The sequence below is a fragment of the Erithacus rubecula genome, assembly GCF_903797595.1.
Source record: "Erithacus rubecula genome assembly, chromosome: 3".
NCBI lineage: Eukaryota > Metazoa > Chordata > Aves > Passeriformes > Muscicapidae > Erithacus > Erithacus rubecula.
In genome coordinates this window covers 20,880,884-20,901,743 of record NC_136689.1, presented here as the reverse complement: position 1 = coordinate 20,901,743, position 20,860 = coordinate 20,880,884, and the positions used below count along the sequence as shown (strand labels likewise).

Genomic DNA, 20,860 nt, shown 5'->3' with positions numbered 1-20,860 from the left:
GATTGCACTTACCTGTACTTACATACAGGTGGAATGGCACAGGAGAGCCAAGACACAAAAATGCAGCTTTCCTTCCAGGCAAATGTTTGCTGTTGTGCTTCTACAACATTTCTGGCTTATTTAATTCTGGTTCGTCTTCCAAGAGTGGGGAAAGGCAGCCAAACCTTAGCCCTAGCCAATAGCCAAGGGGCAAGTCAGTGCCAGCATGACAAAAGGAAGCACAGCTTCACCTCAGCTGTAAACACAGGGGCTGGGACTTTCCCTGAGACTTTGCCGGGAAGTTCTTTCATCCCATGCAGACTGAAAAGGCTTGCAACATCCCCTCACATATTCCAGCCCTGCACACTCATCCTGGCTCCCAGCAGATAAATACCAGCTGGGCTGTCAGGGTTTCTGTGTCTGCTCCAGGCAGCAGGAGCTCTCTGCAGCTCCTGAGGTTTCCCTTGGTGCCCGTACAGCATCTCACCAGCTGGGAAAGCACTGCCTTTCTCAGAGGGGCTGCACCAGGCTGAGTGCACAGGTGAGTTTTACACAGAGGATACAGCTTTCACCCATTTCTGCAGGTGAGAATGGGGGACAAGATGGCTAAAACGTCAACCTGAGAAGTTTAAGTGGGCTTGAAGTTAAATTTTTATGCCTCTTGATAAAATTTTAGCCCAGCCTTTCTCTCTGCTGGACCAAAAAAACACAATGCCAGGCCATGTCTCCTGGGTTTTTACTGACATTATATAACCTATTCGTAACTAAGGGCTGATGTAAGGAAGCACTGAAAAATAAGAAAGTAATTTTATCTGTAAGGTCAGGCCAAACCAGAACTTCTGATTTGTCAATTAATATTCAGAGAGCTCACATATCAGATAGCAGGTTTATTTAATCTTCCAGAGGTGTTTCTATAGCTAAAGTGATGAAAGCTTCTGCAAATAAGGGTTGGTCAGTGGGATTTAAATAATGAAACTAGAAAATGCATTTTCTTTCCTATGCCAGAGCCAAAATATTCGTTTGAATTTTAGCAGCAAGGGCAGGGTGTTGTTTTACCCTGAATTTTAAGTTATCACTGATAAATGTTGGAAATAATGATTCTTCTTACTTCTGGATTCATATGTGAATTTCAAGTTTTATCTTCCCATTCAAGCAGCATACCAATTTTAATCCTGTTTAATATTTTATAAGCAAGGGGCTTCAATACTGCAAAAAGAAATGGATTTTTCTTAAATATTGTCTTATGCCAGCTCCACATTATTAATTCAGAGAACATTTGCAGCTGTCAGAACTGTTCTTCAGCTTTGATATAGGAAAATTTCTTATCCCCTCTAAATTTGTAACACAAACTGTCACTCAGACTATGGGCCAATTTTTTCAAGTCTGTTAAGACTTCCTAAAATGATGCAATTAGTGGAAGATGAAAATTGTTTTTCAGATGTGGCCTTTCTGAAGCTCCTAGAATTGTTAATAGCAATGATTTTGACTAGCATGAAGTAACACTGTAACTACATACCAAAATATTGCAATAGTCATTGAGAAATCAAGCATTGCTGTGTTTTCTTCTTCCATATTGGAATTTTCTCATAAATATATATTAAGCACTTTTCATATTTGTACATTTTTAGGCAGATGGTAAGTTTTTTAATTACTTCTCCTAGTTACAGGCAGAAATGATAATCAGATGAAGGGTCTAGTTTGCATGGACAAATGATTTACAAAGTGTGTAGCCTACACTCATAGGTTTCAGAGCAGGAGCTCACTTGGGAATGAATCTGCTGCCCTCCTCATGTATCATTCCATGTCCCACATTGCTGGGGACATGCATTCTTGGCTGCTCATGGCTGAAACAAAACAGTCTCACAGCTAATTGCAATTAAGCTCACAGGACCAGACCAGAGCTACTCCAAATTAAAACCCCATCAGTGTGGCCATTCAGTGCTCTCTATAAACCCAGCCTCTCAGAAATGCAGACAGCAACTGAGAATTTCAGGTGGAGTAATTAAAATGTACATATTTTAAGGTCTCTTTCACTGCTCCCCAGTCTATTTTTATTTAGACCTCTTTATTTGGTAACTTCAATATTTGAGCCAACATTTCTTCCTTTCTCATCTTGGTTTCTGAACTAGCAGGGTGGAACTGCAGCATTTTCAATATCTTATTTTCTGTGGGACATTTTAGAGGCACTGCCATTTTGAGTTTATGTTTATACTATTCAGATTTTAATGTATATTAACTTTGGGGTTCAAGAGCCAAGTTTTGGGAAGAAAAGGTAGCAACAGGTATTTAAACAAAATTTACATGCTTATTGCAGTTCAAATGTGGGGAGCTTTTTTCCCTGCATGCTCAATAACAAAATACTGGGGGTTTTATTCCTCTTTTGACATCACTGTTTAGAAACAGATACTGTCTTCTTTTTAAAAATGTCTCCAACATGTACTCCCCTTAGTGAGAGCACTGTCAATAAAACACTCATTTAATTCACTTACTAGGTGCTTGTGGACAGGTCTGTGAGAAATATGTGCACTCCCAAATTTCCTCATGAGCCCCTCTGGGCTCCCAGCAGCTCTCTCCTCCAGCTGTGGAGGTCTGGGCAGGGTGCTGGGGCTGTGCCAGGCAGGAGCTCAGGCAAGCGCTGGTTATACTGGTGCTTCTTGGAAACAGGCAATAGCTGCCAGCAAAGCATTCATTCATTAGAGGGCTGAAAAACCTTCCTCCCAACTTCACAGTGACTGCTGAGTACAGGATGCACAGTTGCAAAGGTGAATTTCAGCTATTCTTTACTTTACTATGCTGCTGAGGCTCTGTCTGTCCCAGTGGGGTTGGCAGAGCAATGTCCAAACTTTGGTGCTGGCACAGGCTCAGGCTGCCTGGCTTGGGACTGCTCTTCCAAGGCTTGGCTCAGCTGCCTTGTTTGCTGCACTGGCACAGTGACACAGATCAGCAAGGCTAGGTCTAACCTTCCACTAGCACATGCAGTTCCCATCACTGTCTTTGGAAAACATGAGGTTAAGATTAAATCAGGAGTGAGGACAGGTTCTCAGCTTTGGATGATTTCCAGCATGTTTTTGCCCAAGTAGAGAAGCCTCACCAGGACAAATAAGAATGTGCAGAAAAAACACTTCTATAAACAGCACAATACCCCTAAAAATGAGAATATTGACAAATTTGATTTGAGTTTTGAAACCTGAACTGCTCCAGAGCTTCATATAACTTGGCACTTCAAAGGTGCTTAATTATAGTAATCTGCTACAAACTGCTTGAAAAGGTTCAGCCATCCAATTCAGACAAGTTACAGCACCTGAGGACTGGGATCAAAGTGTTGTACTGCTTTTACTTTTCACCTTTAGTGATGCCAACTATGTGAGCAAGTTTCTGGAGACCTCTAAATAAACCAGCTTTAAGAACTAAGAAATTAAGTGAAGAAGTTGACTGCCAAAGTGCAAAACACTTTCTGGCATTATTAAATCAGAGGATAGTTTGACAAATGATTTCTCTGGGGTGGTCCCATGCTCTGATGACTGAGAGAGCAGGAAATATGCAAAAAGACATGAGTACTCACAACAAGTGGATAATTATGCAATAATCATAATAGCATAAAATGGTAATTCAATAAAGACAATGGGTTTATTCAGAAAACTCAGTTCCTTATTTTGTATTGCATTTCCTTGCTGGAGATGCAAGAGAGGGTCACCCTGCAGGAGGGAATTATTTTGTCCAATTAGGCAATTACAAAAGCAGCATGACACTTTGTTTTGTACCTCCTGGCACCCTCTTCTTTGCTCTTCAGGTAAGTTCAGAAAAAAGCTTTCCATTTGTCTCTGTTCCAAATACCCACTTTTTCCTTCACCCCTTTTTTGCTTATTGCATGGTCTTGACAAGCAGAACCAAGAGGATAACTCTGGTGCCTGTAAGCAAGTTGCTGGCAGTGCTGCTCTCCATGAGCAGTGCCTCAAGGCAGTACTCTGGCAGAGAGGTGTCATTTGTACCAATATCTGGGCTGAGAGAGGAGCTAATGACTCACTGCTGTGCACACCCATCCCTGCTTGCCAGGAATCAACAGCAGCAGCTTGGGTATCTGCAAAACCTGGGCTGAACTCAAAGAAAGCCTTGGTCAAAAAAAAAAAAAAAAAAAAAAAAGCCCCCCACAGAACCCTAGATCTTTCATTTTCTCAGCATAGGATGCTGTCCGGAACAGCTCACTCAATTTTTTACTAATCACATCACTGAGTATTTTTTTTTTCCTATTTTAAAAGCATGTTTCTAAATTCAGGCTTCTCAGCAATTAATTTGCAAAGCCTGTAATTTAGGATTATTACTTAAAGAGTTTTGAAGAGTTTTTTTTTCAGTAAGAAGGGGAACTTCTTCTATCTTGAGAATAATTTAAAAGATTTCTTGATAAGAATTTTTCATTGTCGAAAAATGCAACAGCATATAAACATCTATCTCACTGTCATTTTCCCCTTTTGTTTTGGGGGGTTTTTTGGGTTTTTTTCTTTTGAGGAATATAATTTCTTCTGAACATATCAGTGTTCATTTTGCCCTAGAGGCAGGCATTTCTCTGCAGGTGCCACTCAAATTCAGTCAAGTGAGAGAGGAAAATATTAAAATCCACATAAAATAAAGAAAGGAAACCAAAAGGAGCAAGTAAATAAAATTAGTACACTTCCCAACAAGCAAGTAAGGGAACTGATGAAGTCATCCACTTTCTTGGATTGTCCAATCAATCACATATCTTTAAAAATAGATTATTGAACTTTCTGTAAAATCTGCTTGGCCCATTCCAGAAATGTAGCAAATCCGCATTTATTTGTTTTGGCAAGAAAACTTCATAATCATGTTCTGTTTCCTTAAATCTTTCATCATATTCTCCCTTCTCAGATTTCTAAGAGCATAGGACAGTATAGAACATTGTCACTGTACCATTGCAGCCACCTTGCCCTTTCTTTTGTGAAAAATGCAACAAAAAATTGGGCTGCATTTCCCCAATTGTGCAACCCAGCCCAAAAGCAAGAGAACTGCAAATCAATAATTCATTAGTGTAAATGAGAAGAGAGTCAGGCTTTTCATGCTCTCCTAGATCTCATAGTAAACATGTGGCATGAGCTTTTACATTTTTTATTGTTTGGAAGGTCTGGTTTTGGTAGGTTGCTGATGTAATTTCAGCTAATTCCAATCTCACTGCAAGGCACTGATGGCTGTCAGCAAAAGCCTCCCAAATAACATCCCCTGCCTCATTCTCCATTACTGTCAAGAGACCACAATAATGTTGGGTCAAAACTGCTTCACTCACTTGCTCCCTTCTCTTTTGGTGGTACAGACATGCATTTGGGTGTGTGTACTTCACAAAATTTTAGGGGGTCCATTACTTTAGCTTGGTTTCTGTAGGAAGTGAGAAATCCTCTCACTTGTGCAGAGGTATGTGAGTGTCTCACATTTATGTGTGTTCCTCAATCAGTTTTTCAAACAAATATATCAGGAGGGCAGAGTGCTCACTTCTCATGTTACATGAAAGAAGGAAGCTGGAGACCTCACAGAAGAAAAGTGAAAGAAAAATGAAAGACTATAATGTGACTATATACATTTGAAATACCTAAAATCCACCAGAAGAAATATTATAGGAGTCATCTGTGATTAGAAAGTTTCAATCAGCTCCTCTAATCAGCCAAGAAACACAAAGCCCTAGGAAGCCAGGCTTCATTATTTCTAGTGTTATTTCTCTGTGAGATACAGCTACTTGTTCCTATGTCTAAATGGCAGATAAAAGATGCTCAAGAGAATAGTTCACAGCGAGGGAAGGACAGCAGGAATGCAAGAGGTGCCTCCATGCCTGGTGGATCTGCAAGCATGGCTTTTACAGCACCACAACATCTCCTGGGCCAGCTGGGATAAAACCAGTGCCTCTGCACTGCAGGCAGGTCTCCCTCTCTCTCACACTTGCTCAACTTCACGTATTTTAAGAGATATTTTAATTTTTCTTGCAGTTGAATAGGATGGATTAAAGCTTAATACCTAAAAACCTCAAAATAGAACAACAGCCCTGAAGAGACTGAGGAAATTACTCAAGTTATAGCTGTGTATTACGTGTTTATGGGAGCAGCTGGAGGTGGTGAGATTTCCAGCCATCTCAGTATTTTGCTATGATTTAGACAACATTAAGCACATCTATTTAGGACTATATTTCATCTGCTTGAAGAGCCTCCAGGCAGTTTTAGTATACTCCTGATAAAAAATGAAGATGTGGGAAATGCAATGTCCTCCATAGGAGGATTTATTGTCTCAAAAAAAAATTTTTATCAGCACTGTCAAAACTTGGAGACCAGGATTTTCTGCTGAGAAGAACAGCAGATATTCATTTGCTTGAAGGAAAATTCATGCATAATTTGTTGTAATAGGTTTGTTGGAGCTATTCTGCTGTTTATTTTATGTGTTTAAGTATTGGATTAATCATGGGACAGTAGTTTAGCCATATGCCTTTTACTTTTAGGTGCATCAAGAAACAAAATGCAATTTGTAATTTTGGGCAGATTTGGTTCCACAGCTGTCAGCTTATAAGAAACAGTGTTTGTTACAGAGTGTGCTCTTTCTCTCTGTGAGAATAGTAAAATGAAATTTTAAGTAAATGGGATTGCCTCAGAGTAGTCTACCTGTATTTCTGAGGAGAATTTCTAAATCTCATTTCACCTGTTTTCCACATTACAATAGGATTACTGCATATTAAGCATGTGTGAAATACTTCATAAAGTATTCCAAAGATGCAATACTACTTATGCAAGAAATAAAGTAATAATTTCTCTCTTTTTATACTATATTTAATGGACTACTATGTGTAGTTTTACTGTACTAGGGCATTTTTATCTAGCATACACATTTTGATCACAGATCACAAGACAAAGCAGGAGTCTTACAAAAAAAAACCCTGCAGCTGAGGATGACTTCTGCTTGCCAGTACATGCAATAAACATTTAAGATAATAATGAAAATTAACTCTATTTGAGAAAGAAAGTGCTTAACTCTGGAGAATTTGACAGTATGTAAAACTATGAAAAAAAAGGAAAAAAAATAACATAGGTACTATTTGTTTCAAGTTCATCATGCCCACCCACTGGTATGTAGAATTTAAATGAGACAATGAGAAACAGAGGCCTGATATTAAAAAAAAATATAAAGTAAATAATTAAAAACTAATCTTGGCCATGTCCACTGCCTTTGGCACCTTCATTCTTTACTGCCACCAGCATAAGTACATGCCACTGGGATGGTGTCAAAGCACCATTGTTACCAGGAGTGCTCAACCACAATGGGAGGATGTATGTTTATGAAGCAGGGAGGGAGTAGGTGTGCACAGAGGCATCAGGAGAGCAAACCTGACTGAACCTGCTTAGTCTGTTCAATGAGGTGTGAGGAAAGTCTACAGGACATGGGACAAGGGTTCATTTTCACCATTTCACCATTAAATGCCACCTCAAGATAAGCTCACAGTAGCCCAGCAAAATTTAAATGAACAATCACATAAAGTCCAAAAGTGTTCAGGGCTTATTCTCTGTAATGGTGGTGGGAATCTCTTTTCAAAATGTTTTGGAAGAGAATGTTCTGAACCTCTGTTATTTAAATGAGTTGTCATGTGCTCAGCCTTGCCTGAGTGTTTCAAACTACCAAAGCAAGTTCCCAAATCCATGTAAGGAACTGCATGCTTCCAGTGTTTCCTGACTAGAGAGAAACAGAACTTTGACTGAAAAAAGCCTCTAGCAGAGGCTTGAGGACTTATCTAAAAGGATGCTGCATGAGAAAGCTCAGCTGATCTTTGCTGTAATGAAAACAAGAGACACAGAAGACAAAACAAAAAACAAAACAAAACAAAAAAACCAAAACAAAAAATAACCAGACCAGAAACAGAAACAGCTCAATCCTCCATGTTAAAAGAGCAGAGCAGTGTAGTTATGGTGCAATATAAGAAGTTATGTCAGTAGCTTACAAGGAGGGCATGGTCTGGACCCAAACCACTTGTCCCAGATGCCCAGGATCACTATTGTACAAGCAGAGATAAACACCACAAGTTAGTGAACCCAAAAAAGAATTAACTTCTGCATGTAGCAAAGTACTATTAGAGTTCATCTGTGCAATGGACTCAATTTAATAAGCTCCAAATTGTCGATCCAAGTGTCTCTCCATCATTATAGAATAATAACCCTATTGAAATATGGAAAACCAAGCTTTTTCTGGACAGGTGAACTTAGAAAACAGATTTCATACTCATATTCTGCCACAAAGAATCACTGGAATATGCAGTCAATACTGTAGTAATGACTTATGTATAACCATATATGAATTCAATGATTGAGATATATGTCAGGACTCTTGTTTGCCCCCAGAATGCTGTACTAGAGCAATGGAAACTGCTCCAGAAAGGCCATTCCCTAAAACTCCCTATGGCTTGCATAGAGTAACAGAATCCTTGCTGCTATTTACATGGAAATAGCAGTAAAAATAATTAGTTTACATAAAAAGAAAGCCTTTGACGCATCATTTTTACAGTTAAAATCCCACAATATTTGTTGTGTGTCTAATACCTTTGTCCACCTTTGGGATTAAGTTTCTTACAATGAGCTTTAAAAGAAAAAAAAAAAAAAAAAAAGAAAAAAAGAAAAAGGAGAAAAAAGGAGAAACATAAATGGACCATTGTGGCAAATCTTGACTTTAGTTCCTACAGCAAACACCACGATCTACCATAACCTACTTGTGAATGTTTTTTACATGGCAATAGGTCAGATTCCTTTGGCCTTTTCTCTTCCCATGGTCCTTATATCCTGCTTTGTCTTCTAAACTTTTGCCCTGAATCAAGACATAAAATAATATAATCCCAGTAGAAGATTGTGGAAAAGGAGGGGAAAATACAGAGGTTCTATCACAGCTTGGAGCTACCACAGGTGGCTGAGAAACATCAAGTGCTCAAAAATTGATTTGTTCCCCAACAGAATAACAAGCACAGTGTACTAGATTCTGAAGGTGGGAAGGTGATGTTACATGAGAAGTACAATTTGAGAAGAAAATGAGGTCAGGAGATTGGCAGCTGCGTAAAGAACCCTGTTAAAAGCAGAGACATAAAGATTGCAAGGACTGCCATAAGAGATCATGTGGCTGCAGCTGTCAGTTCTTTAACTTCAAATTCAAATAACACACATAAACCAAAAATCTATGGACAAGCACAGAATTGTGCCAATATGTTGATATGATTTGAAAAGCCACAGCACAAAAAGAAATATAATTAGTAAGGTACATACAAAATAACAAAAATTTTCTTGTAAAAGCATACACTGTTAAAGAAAAATCAAGGAGAGAATTGATCCACAACTCAGCTGAGGGAAACTATTGACTAATGACTCCAAGAAAGCCAACTCTATAATGGCTATTTTTCTTTTGTTCACTGGAAGGGTCAACCATGACAGAAGGGTTTACATCAGTAGTGAAGAGCTGGAAATCCTTACTAAATGACAGAACAATGAGATTAGTCCATGCTTATGTGAGTTAAATGACCTGAGATCAGCAAGGCTGATGGAATTCATCTCACACCATTCAGATGATAGCTGAAGCATTTCCACGGTTGTAAATAACTATATTTAAGAATTGTGTTGAAGAGGTGAAGTTTTGAAAGACTGGAAAGGTAATAACAGCTATCTTTAAATGTAAAAAAGAGAAGGTGCAGAATTATGAGAATTATTTTAAATAATCCATCTAAGTACAATTCTCAAACAAATAGAGGAAGAAAATAGAAAATAAGGCACTTGGATTAATCAAGACTAAGTCATTCCAAACCAACCTCATTATTTCTTATAAAAGGATAACAGGCCTTGTGAATCACAGAAGTGATACAAATTGACATGAGCAAATTTTTTAGCGTGGTAAATGTTAGGAAAAAACTCAAAAGCAAACTACAAAAATACAGTTTAGATTAAACAAATACAAGGTAGCGTTCTGTGGAACTAGCAAAAGAAACATTTGCAGCCTTTTAGTTAACCATTGTCAAAAATAGACATTTACTGCACATATACAGGGGGTTCTCCTGGAAAAACTCCTATTCCTTTCATTAAATAGCACAGATGCCAGAATAGACAGTCGACTCAATAAAGTTGACAATCAGACAGAGTTGAAAAGGGCTGCAAGCAAGTTAGAGGACAGCCTGGAAATCAGAATGATCTTGACAAATTGAAGCTGCAGTTTGAAAAAAAATGGTACTATTCAACAGGGACAAGTGCATGATACAGCTCTGAGTCAGAAAACCCTACAGAAATCAAGGATGGAGCAAGCAGCGTGGGAGAAGTCCAATTAAAGACTGGGTGCAAGAGGATGCATTTGCATTGGTATTCAGTTCTGCTCAGATGTAGAAGCAGATCATCACTTTTTAAGCTTTGCTTTACACTACAGAGTTATTTTGGAACATACAAAACTAGATTCCTTACCACAAAAGATGAGCAAGAAGATGTGTTTTAGGTGGACCCAAATGCAGTCAGCTGCTAGTGGGCATGCACACTGCAGTTCTAGACTAAAGTTAGTCCAAGGTGGAAATTTGACACATGGATGATGTGCAAATCATGAGCTTAGCACCAGGTGTTGCACTCCACATCTTGGTCCCTGTTGCCACACACCCCTTGTTAAAGCACCCATCACCTTAATGCATCAGAGGCTGACTATTGAATTGGCTCTGCTGTGAATGAGACAAATGTGACAGCAGGATTACATGTGGGCTGTGAGGCAACTAAAGCAATCCTTTTCTATCTGGTAAGATCTCTGTGAGAGCACTGCAGTCAGCACCACACTTTTAATTAACAGTTGGAGCAGTTTAGCCTAGAAAGATCAGAAGAAAGTCATAAGAAAGATCACCATTCTCAGAAGCACCAGTTGCAGGAAAGATGTGGGACTGTTTTCTCTCTAGAAGAAAAGGGTGAAATCGTAACAGCTTCCACGTCCAACAAAGGCTGCTGCAAAGAGAAGGGGGATAAATTGACAGCTTTGACAGCTGTGTCTATTGTGGGGGAGGCAATACAGATTGCTCATACAAAAATTTCCCTAATAAAATGGCTGAGAGCAGCAAGCAAGGAGCTTCAGCATCCGCAACAAAGGAAGGTCTCACAAACAGGTTAGACAAGCATCTGTCAGACTTGGTTTAAACACAGCTCATTCTGCCTTAGAAAGAACCTCCTGAGACCACAACCAGAGCAATTTGTTTTGTTCTTTTTTTAAATGTAAATAGTAAAATTGCTAATTTCTGCTCTTTTCATCATGTCTTTCTAACTTTTCAATCATTCCACTGATCTTCCATCAGCATATCATGTTACCTCTTTCTGATATTTCCATTATCCATCCCATCATTGCCTTTCCTTTTTTGGCACTGTACTTCATCTGTGGTATTGCTTCTTTCAGGATATCCCTTCTTTTTTCCATGTGCAAAGTGCCTGTCTTAATTCAATTTCCTATATAATCAAGTATTTGCATATAACTGCTTAACTAAACACTGTACCTTCCCCTTCCTGATCGTTCACTTCCCCTTAGTGTTTATGTGATGGGGAAAAATTACAGCGTTGCAGGTGAGTTCTTTTTTTTCATTCAGCATCTTCTTTTATCTTTACTGACCCAGTAAACCCAGAGATTACCACCATTTTCCTTAAAATAGGATAACTCAGCGTAGAAGAATACAACAATGCAAAGGAGAAAGGATCATTGCAGAAGCTTACATAGATTAATTTTCAAATAACAAAGGGCATTACTAGGGGGATGGATATAAGGAATAAATATTATGTATGCATACAAATCTCTATGGCTTTTTCGCAGATAATATACAGCTACATATGTAAAAGAACAGATAATGAATACTGCATGTGTCTTTGCTGGTATTTCTGCCTTCCACTGGTGCTTTGAGAGCACCCAGCATAATCCATGGGCATGGAGCAGAGCTCCATTGCCACCAGCTGCTGAGTGACAGCCCAGTGTCAGCCTTTGGGCTGAGCTCCAAAAAAACCTTGCTTCCCCTGTGATATATTTCTGCTTCCCATCTTTCACACTGCTACACCACAATAAAACACCTCGTTCTATAGAAAATTACTATCTTCTTAGATTCTAGCTACTGCTGTCATGAATCTGGGAGCCCAATTTCCTTCTTTTGACTTTACAACCACACAGTTGCCATGAGATGCTGCATTTTCTTCAAACACAAACAGCAGTGCCAGGATGTGTCTATACACCCCCTATATGCTCATATCCTACTGCTTGAATTAACCTCCAGACATTCACTGCCAAGGTTACAACTTATTTTGGTTCAATTAGAGCCAGCTGACAAAAAAATCATGTTGAAAGGAAGGAAAAGAAGGATTGTATGGAGAAAATTAACTTAATTCCTGTATTTTTTAGAAGAAGGCATGGTCCAGAAGACCTGGAATTTAAAAGTAAATTTCCTTTGTCTTACATGTGATTTTCATTACAACAGATGCACTATCATTTTTACAATATAATTCATTTGTTAAAAAGTTTGTTGGTGAATAGTTTATTTCTTATATATAATGTGGGCTTTCATAACAGCTATGGGCATCCATATTATATTTTAAAAAGAAAAGGTGAATTCTGCTCAATTTATTCAAGCAAATTGTTTCTCTTATTTAAAATTGTATTAAGCTGTATTAGACCATAAGTACTAAAGAAAACTTTAACTCTCTTCAGCTTTCTATGCCTTCCACATTCCCTTTACATCTTAGATAGCACTTCAAGAAGCCACATTTTGGGAAAAAAAAAAAAAAAAAAAAAAAAAAGAAGAATAAAAAAAGCATTTCTTACACTATTTTTTCTTTTCATCTCCCTCTTTTTTTCTTGTCTGGCAAAAGAAGTTCAGTGTTCACTAGTAAATGAGGTGTTCAGTATAAGTGAACAATGTAGGTATGTTATAGACTTATTTCTTGCTGGTGGATCCATTTCTATGTTAAATATGTTTATAAGCCCAAACAAAACATAACTCAACTGATCTACCAAATATAATACCTGATATCATCTGTCTGAGTTTTGGTTTTTTTCCAGCCTTAGTTTGGAGAGGAGAATGAATTGTGCAGTTCACTCAGCAATGACTTGAGAATTTCTTGAGGACAAATACAGATGCTTTCAACTGGATGACTGCATGTCACATATAAGTTTTACTTTTTATTTTAGATATGAAAGTATACTTTGTTAAAAACTGAAACTAAGGAAAGAGAGTTGAGTGTTATTCAGTACTGAGTTGGACTATTTATTAATATTACATAATCAACCCTTCTGTTCTTTTTGAAATACAGACTATCCCCAGAAAGGAATTTCATAGTTTTAGTCATATTAGAACCTCCTGGGACATTAATAAAGCTCTCAGAGAATGATTTTCAAATATGTCAAAAGATTTGGCAATTTTATACATGTGATACAGCACACAAATATGCAAGACACTTTCATATGGGTCCTCTGAGGATCTATTTTCATGCTCAGTGTACTGCTTGTCAAAGTACATGGAGTCCAGCTGCAGAGAGCCAGGGTTAACATCCTGCTGCTCTGCAAAGCCACACAGACCCTCCAGCAGGTGCTCAGCCCCTCTCCACCTGAATCCTCACCTTCCCTAATGACCAGAAGCAGCTGCCTTGGCCCCTCTCTAAACCAGGGCTCCCACAGCTCAGTGCAAGAGTGCAGCTGGGCAGGCACTGCCAGCTGACAGCTACATATAGAAGTTGCCCAAGACAAAATCTTCACTGTGATTCTCAGGATAAGAATTTATATGTATATTTTGCTAGCAAAGGTTGCACCCCTCAGCATAGGCTACAGCTGTTTGCATCCTTGACTCACAGCTCTTATCCCTAAGTCATGGCAGGTACAGGGAAGCTGAAGCTTGATTTTTTTCATTCACCAAACAAATGCAAGTTTTGGGTCAAATAATTTAAAATCATGCCAAATTTTTAAAAAGCTAAAACAGTTCTGGATAGAGAAAAATACAAAAGAAAGTTAAGAACATAATCTCCGTGTTTTTAAAAGGCAGTATGTATACACAGCAGCATTCTGAATTGTGCTTCACAGAGGCATGTAAGCAAAAGGTTCATAAACAACAGCAGCAAAGATGTTGTTTTGGTTGTAGCTAACCATTTCATGCATTTCTTTCCTGCAAATTGTAAAACTTATTATTCCCACAGCTCTAATTAGGACAGTTAGCTATGAGGCAGTAAAAGACTTGAACTGAGGTTCCTGCAAATTAAATTGCTGTTCCAAGTACCAAACTGATGGACAGTCCAAGAGATGTGTCAGACAGGTCTGTCAGATGTACAGACCCTGAGACCAGGGTCTCCTGATGGATGTCTTAGGTTTTCTGCTCTGAGTTCACCTCTACTTCAGGGAGAACAGCATGTGGACCTACTGCAAGCCCTATGGAACAGACCTTCTTGATTCTGTGTTTGTATCATGGGTCTCACTCTGCAAGTACAGAGCAAACACACCTCAATTGCATGGATAATACATTAAAGACTTTGAAGTTGCCAGGTACAGTGATAAAGGAAGAGAGATAAAACCTCAAAGAGAATTTTATTATGAGTAATACATAAATACCAAAAATCTATTTTCAACATTAAATATTCAAGTCCACTATCCAAATGCTTCACGGAACATTCTTGAGGAAATTGAAGAATAATAATAAAACAAACTGGCACTGACTACTTGCATTAAGGAAATGCTGAAAACAACAGATAGGTTTACAGTTACCTTTTATAATAATCTTTCATAAAATATTTTGAAAAAGACTTTACAGGTTCTAATCTGATTAGAACACACTCCTTCTCAATGCTTTTCTATAGCGTAAGCAAGCAGAAATTACTCTGAAAAGTGTGCAACCCTTGCTCTTTCTGCCCCTGTGTCTTTGCCTCCTATTTTCTCTTTGAGAGGAAAAGTGAAACAGTTCAGCTGGATGCTAAAATGCATAAAGTGGATGAAAAAGAGAGTGCTGTAAGAGATGGAGGACTGAATATTCAGAACTGTACATAAATCTTCTGAGAGTGTGTATTCAGAAGAGTGTGCAGGAATCATATTAAAGGACAAGAAGAAACTAAGATGTCTATTTTGTACACGCAGAGCAAATACAAACCTTTTCTTTTCAAGAGACTGATGTTTTGCTTAGTTTGTTCTGATTACTTGTTTGTTTGGGGTTTTTTTTAACAGATGAATAAAAATTCTTCCAACACAATGGCTTTGGCTCCTAACACTTCTAACAAAAGAGAGACAGTGTGCATCTTTGGAACTGGAGATTTTGGACGAGCTCTGGGGCAGAAGATGATTCAGTCTGGCTACCCCGTGGTGTATGGAAGCCGAAGCACCCAGATATCCAGCCTGATTCCCAAGGATGCAGAGGTGCTGGGCCACGCAGAGGCAGCACAGAAAGCTGCTGTCATCATTATAGCAATCCAGAGGCAGCATTACAACTTTCTTACAACACTAGCCGAAGTTCTCCATGGAAAAGTCTTGGTGGACATAAGCAACAACTTGAAACTAAACCAGTATCCTGAGTCCAACGCAGAGTACCTGGCGCAGCTGCTGCCTGGCAGTAAGGTCGTGAAGGGCTTTAACACCGTGTCAGCCTGGGCTCTGCAATCGGGCACGCTGGATGCAAGCCGGCAGGTAAGGCTGAGCAACGGGGCTTCCCTCTGTCCCAGAGCCACACGTGGCTTCTCAGCAGCTACACAAGTCACACCTGGACATCCCATAAGGCAGACTTGAGATGCTATTCTCACTACAATCTCTCATTTCAGACTAAATGCGAGCTAAAATTTACTTTGGATTTTTAATATGGCATGACAAGGGATATAAATAGCTTGCCTCTGAACTCAGAAAGGTGTTTAGAACACTAGAGAAGCAAGAGGAAAAAGATGGCAGAGCTACAAGAGACACAACAAATCAAGAGGGTTGCATCAATTGCTCATCAGAGTTCAAAAGTTAAACAGAAATTAGATGGGAGGAATTTTCAAAGCAAGAATAAAAGGAAGAAAGCAAAACAAGGAAGGCAAGGGGTATGATAGGGCAATGAGTATGGGCAAAAAAGTATGCTGAAAGGTGAAAAATTACTGCACTTTTTCAAATCATTGCCACCTAAGTTTAACACAACATTGCAAATACAACACAACAGTGTGCAAACTGTTTTAACCAGCTCCACAGAGCTGGCCATAGGAAGCCACACAGCAGATTACTTGAAAACAAATCATTTATTATGGCTTTGTTTTCTGCCACTTCAAAGGACAGTGCTCTTGTGCAACACATGAAATCATCCAGCTACTCAGACCATTTATAATTTTGCTCTCTGCTGCCAGAAAAATGGTTCTGGCTAGAGACCCAAGGGCTGCCAAGCCTAGGTTCTATAACCTTCACCATCTCAACAGGAGCAGAAATTGCCCCCTTTGTCACAGTTACAAAAGGACTATTGTCTTACACACTCACAGAAAATATTATTTCTTCACTATTCTACTAGACCTGGAAATAACTAATATTTACTTTTGTGACAGGGAAATTGTGTTTTAAAGATCTCTGTCCTCACTTCACTGGAGTATTTATGGACCACTATAGCAGCAACTGAAAATTTTGCTCTTACTGCTATTGAAAATTTTGCATTAATTTAGTCCTATAAGATCTTGCACTTCCAAACTACTTGCAGATTTTCAGAAAAGTATGTCAAGTCTTCTACTCAAAGACATATACTAAGCCTATTTTACACTGTTCTTTTCAGATATAAATTTTTTCCACTTGACACAATCTTCTTCCCTGAAGTAAAGAATCATATTCAAAGTTCTTGGACTTGTTTACCAGAAGTACCTTTAGGCTACTTTCTTACCTATAGTAATTAAGGTCAGCAATAAGCCAAGGAAGCAAAGAAGCAGCCTAGGAAGCTTGTGCCTACTTCAGGCAGGACGGTAGTAGATAAAGTCACAAAAATCTGCAAAAAATAAATTTCTGTTTGTTTTTGTCTGCAGGTGTTTATCTGTGGAGATGATGTGGAGGCTAAACAAATGGTCATGAATATTGTTCGTGGACTGGGTCTCACTCCAGTAGATAAGGGCTCCCTCTTGGCTGCTCAGGAAATAGAAAATTACCCTCTGCAACTCTTTCCAATGTGGAAGTTTCCCATCTTTCTGTCCCTTGGCCTAGGTCTATTCTTCTTCTTCTACTCTTTGGCTCTTGATGTCATTCACACCTACATTTATGAAAACAATAACTTCTCATTTTTTATTGCAATTACCGTTCCAAATCGGGTCTTTCCTGCAATGGCACTCACCCTTTTCGGCTTGGTTTATCTTCCTGGCATATTTGCTGCAATTATTCAGTTATACAGAGGTACCAAATACCGCCGTTTTCCAGACTGGCTGGACAGATGGATGCTTGCTAGGAAACAACTTGGACTAATAGCCTTGGCATTTGCTTCCCTGCATGCCGTGTTCACTCTTGTTACTCCATTGCGTGCCTTTTCAAGTTGGAGAACCAGCAGACAAATCATCTCCCAGGTAAGTTTTGTTCCCTGCTCTAAACCTTCCTTTCTTCCCTGGCACCCTCCATCTTGAGCTTCAGAAATCCATGTGGACAGCCCAATGCTATTTAAAACAGGGTAATATTCCTAGCTTGTGTTTCTTTTAGACATTGATATATCTACATTTTGTTGATATTATGTTGAGCTAAGACTTTCTGGCCTCAGTCTTCCTCCTAGATAGTTGACATATTAATAAAATAATCAGGGAAAATGTAAACGCTATTTCTCCAAATAGCTTCAAGGATAGAATATATTATGACTTTCTGAACTTTACAAAGGATCACATATCTCTCTTCAACAGGTCTATAGAAGAGTAAAATATGTACCTCAATTACAGTTACATGGAACTACATGTAATATAATTCCTCCCCTGCTTTTTGAGTAGGCATTTAAAGTAAATCTCTGATGATCAGAGAGTTAATGTATAATATTAATCTCCTACTTACCTGTAAGAAAACTTCTACTTATTGGTGCCAAAACTGCTATCACTAAAATACACCTGGTCTTCTTTTCTTCAGGCACTGAGCAATGAAACAGTAACACTCGACCACACTAATGCCTGGCTTAGTGACTCTTACTTGGCTATGGGAATGTTAGGATTTTTTTTATTTGTTCTTCTGGGAATAACTTCCTTGCCTTCAGTCAGCAACAGTGTCAACTGGCGAGAATTCCGATTTGTTCAGGTAAGAAGGCCATATCTAAAGAAACCCTCTTCTAAAAAAAACATCCTTCCCTTATCAACAGCGGCCATGGGCAGGTTTTCTAGAGACTTATGGCCTTCCTCCATTAGTATCTCCAAATGTGATCTGTGCATTATCCACCATCACACAGTGAAAAAAACATCTACATGGCCATACAGTTGTAAAAACCCACAAGTGCTCTGATGGGTGCTTATGGTACAACTGGGATTACTACATTAACAAGAGAAAGCTGGGAAGATGTGAGCTCCTAAATGAAAAACAGAAAGCTGACTTTGACATCAAATTCCACAATTCTACTAAGCCACAAAATAATTTAGCCATTTTATTGGGCTAATTTTTTTTTATTGACAAGACAATTCATTTAAAATGAATCTGAAAATTACTTTATAACTCAAATGTTCTCAAACCAAGCATCTAAAGAGAATCTGCAATTTCTGCAGACTGTAAAAACTACTGTGACTATAAACAGGCTGCCCTTGGTAACACTATAATCTCAGCTCTCCATTTGGAGGAAGTTTGGTGCAAGCTGCCATGCCTCTGCAGGAGCTGGGCTGAAGGGGAGGCGAGGCAAGAGAAGGGAAAATTACTATCAATGAATGTTTTATCAAGGCAAAAAACTTGCACAGTATGTTACTTCTGGATGGTTTAGCACTAGAGCAGAAAAAAATCTTAGATCTCTCCACTGAATGTCAGCATTTTCTTTGCTTTTTCACAAATATGACAGCCACTAGGCAGTACATGTGAGCTACAAAAAATTATTAGGGATATTGATGAAGAAAAAACCAAACCATTTAATCTATATCCATTTTAATTGATTTTTTAAAATAATAATAGCCTTTATGTTATATTAAATAGTTTCATTTCACCAGTCCCCAAGTTGGCACATGCCACAAATCTTACTGTGTCCTTAAATTTGCATTTGTTCTGGTTTAATTTACTGTTTTAACCTCCATTTCTTCCCTTGTTTTTTTTCTTTTTCCTTCCTTCTCCTTTAGTCCAAACTGGGATATCTGGCACTGATTTTGTGCACTGCACACGCAATGATTTATGGTGGAAAATGGTTCCTGAACCCATCAGCATACAAGTGGTATCTTCCAGACATCTATATGCTCTCCCTCGTTGTTCCATGTGCTGTACTGGTTGTCAAATTTGTGCTGATATTTCCTTGTGTAGACAAACATCTCACACGAATTCGGCAGGGCTGGGAGAGAAAGCCCAGATACTCAGAACGGTCAAATCACATTATCAACAAGTCTGCTGTATAATTAGACTAAACTGCATTATTAAAAAAAATATTATGAGGGCATATTAAAGTGAAGTCTTAAGCCTACTCTATCTGGAGAGGGAAAGAAGAAGTGAAAAACTTGGCCAGGCTCTGTATAAAACAAAGCCATCCTAATAACAATCTTTAAATACAAATGAGGCCATTGAGTTTCTGCACCCCAGGCACACTTACACACAGGTGCAGATCCTCTCTTTTGCTTTGTTTATTTCCCCTTGCCTATTTACCCTGAATCCAAACTCCTCCAGAGCTGGGTGAAATCACAGAAACCTTTGGTGTTAGACAGTGTTTGTTCCTCTTTCTTATCCTGCCCATCAGGGCTAAGCTCTTCGTTCACCTACACACATCCACAGAGGTCCATATGCACACCTGCATGAGTTTCCACACATTTCCCTGTTTCCAACCCCAGATGCCATCAGCACCAACAGAACAGCCTGATGGATGCTAGCCAAGGAGAAGAGCTTTGCCTCCTAGCATTGTTTATCCTCCATTAATATCAGATCCAAGGAGAGCTATGCTGATGCCTTAGAGATAGTCAAGTAAGATTTGTCTGGTTTGTGTACAGGAGCCCTGATGTTCAAAGTGTGTGGGTCAAGGACTGCTGAATCTTTCCCTGTCCTGTTCTACCAGAAATTTAGGGACAAGGGGAAGGAGTACAGATCAAAATAGCAGAGATGCGAGAAGTGCTTATAAGCCTCAGCTTTATAAGGATAGCTAAAAAATGATCTGTGATTTTTTTTTGTATAAGCAGTGAGTTGTAAGAAAAGAAACAGAAGGAAAATCCTTTTCTTTGAGGGATAGGATTTGTCATAGTCATATCTCATGAAGATAATACTGTTGATTTTTCAAAAAATAAATCATTTGATGTGATATTACAGATATTCTATAAAAATATGCTGTAAAGACAATAAAGTTGGTGGTTTTTTTGCACTCTTGGGCTCTGTTATCATTTTGGAAACCTCTTCTGCTAAGATGCAGCTGCTAGTATGCTCAGTTACCAACAAAGGTGTTGGGAAGCCTTGGAACCAATAATAAAATTGGATCCTGGCTTCAGCTAGCAGCCTGGACTTGTCTTCCCCCATCTTTGTTTGCTTCTTGGATACTCACACGAGCAGATCTTTGCTTAGTTGTCCAAGTAGGCTGAGGATGTTGAGGTAAAACAGGTTCCAGCTGGGATGGTGACTTCCTGTTAAATTGCAAACAGAAGATTCAACAGTCTCCTTTGGACTAGAGAATAAAGAAAAGACCGAATGTGCTGGTTTTAAAGGAAGAGGATTGCTTGCTATTTTTTTACCTCTCTGCTGTTCTCCCTGTCCATACAAAGAACACTCATATACATGAAAGTAA

General features: G+C 38.8%; 1 protein-coding gene across 1 annotated transcript; it reads left to right on the top strand.

The window, feature by feature from the left end:
• Positions 1-472: 472 nt before the first annotated feature.
• On the top strand, positions 473-20,433 carry STEAP4 (STEAP4 metalloreductase). The gene is made up of 5 exons (XM_079301587.1): positions 473-563; positions 15,181-15,636; positions 16,980-17,507; positions 18,049-18,213; positions 19,227-20,433. The coding sequence occupies exons 2-5, from the start codon at positions 15,181-15,183 to the stop codon at positions 19,494-19,496; spliced, it is 1,419 nt and encodes a 472-aa protein (XP_079157713.1). The 5' UTR covers positions 473-563; the 3' UTR covers positions 19,497-20,433.
• Positions 20,434-20,860: the final 427 nt, after the last annotated feature.

Bases quoted from the DNA above. Each gene is read 5' to 3' on its own strand.
- STEAP4 (XM_079301587.1), top strand. From the start codon at position 15,181: ATGAATAAAAATTCTTCCAACACAATGGCTTTGGCTCCTAACACTTCT. The intron at 15,637-16,979 runs GTAAGGCTGAGC...TTTTGTCTGCAG, and splicing joins CGCTGGATGCAAGCCGGCAG to GTGTTTATCTGTGGAGATGA. The intron at 17,508-18,048 runs GTAAGTTTTGTT...TCTTTTCTTCAG, and splicing joins GCAGACAAATCATCTCCCAG to GCACTGAGCAATGAAACAGT.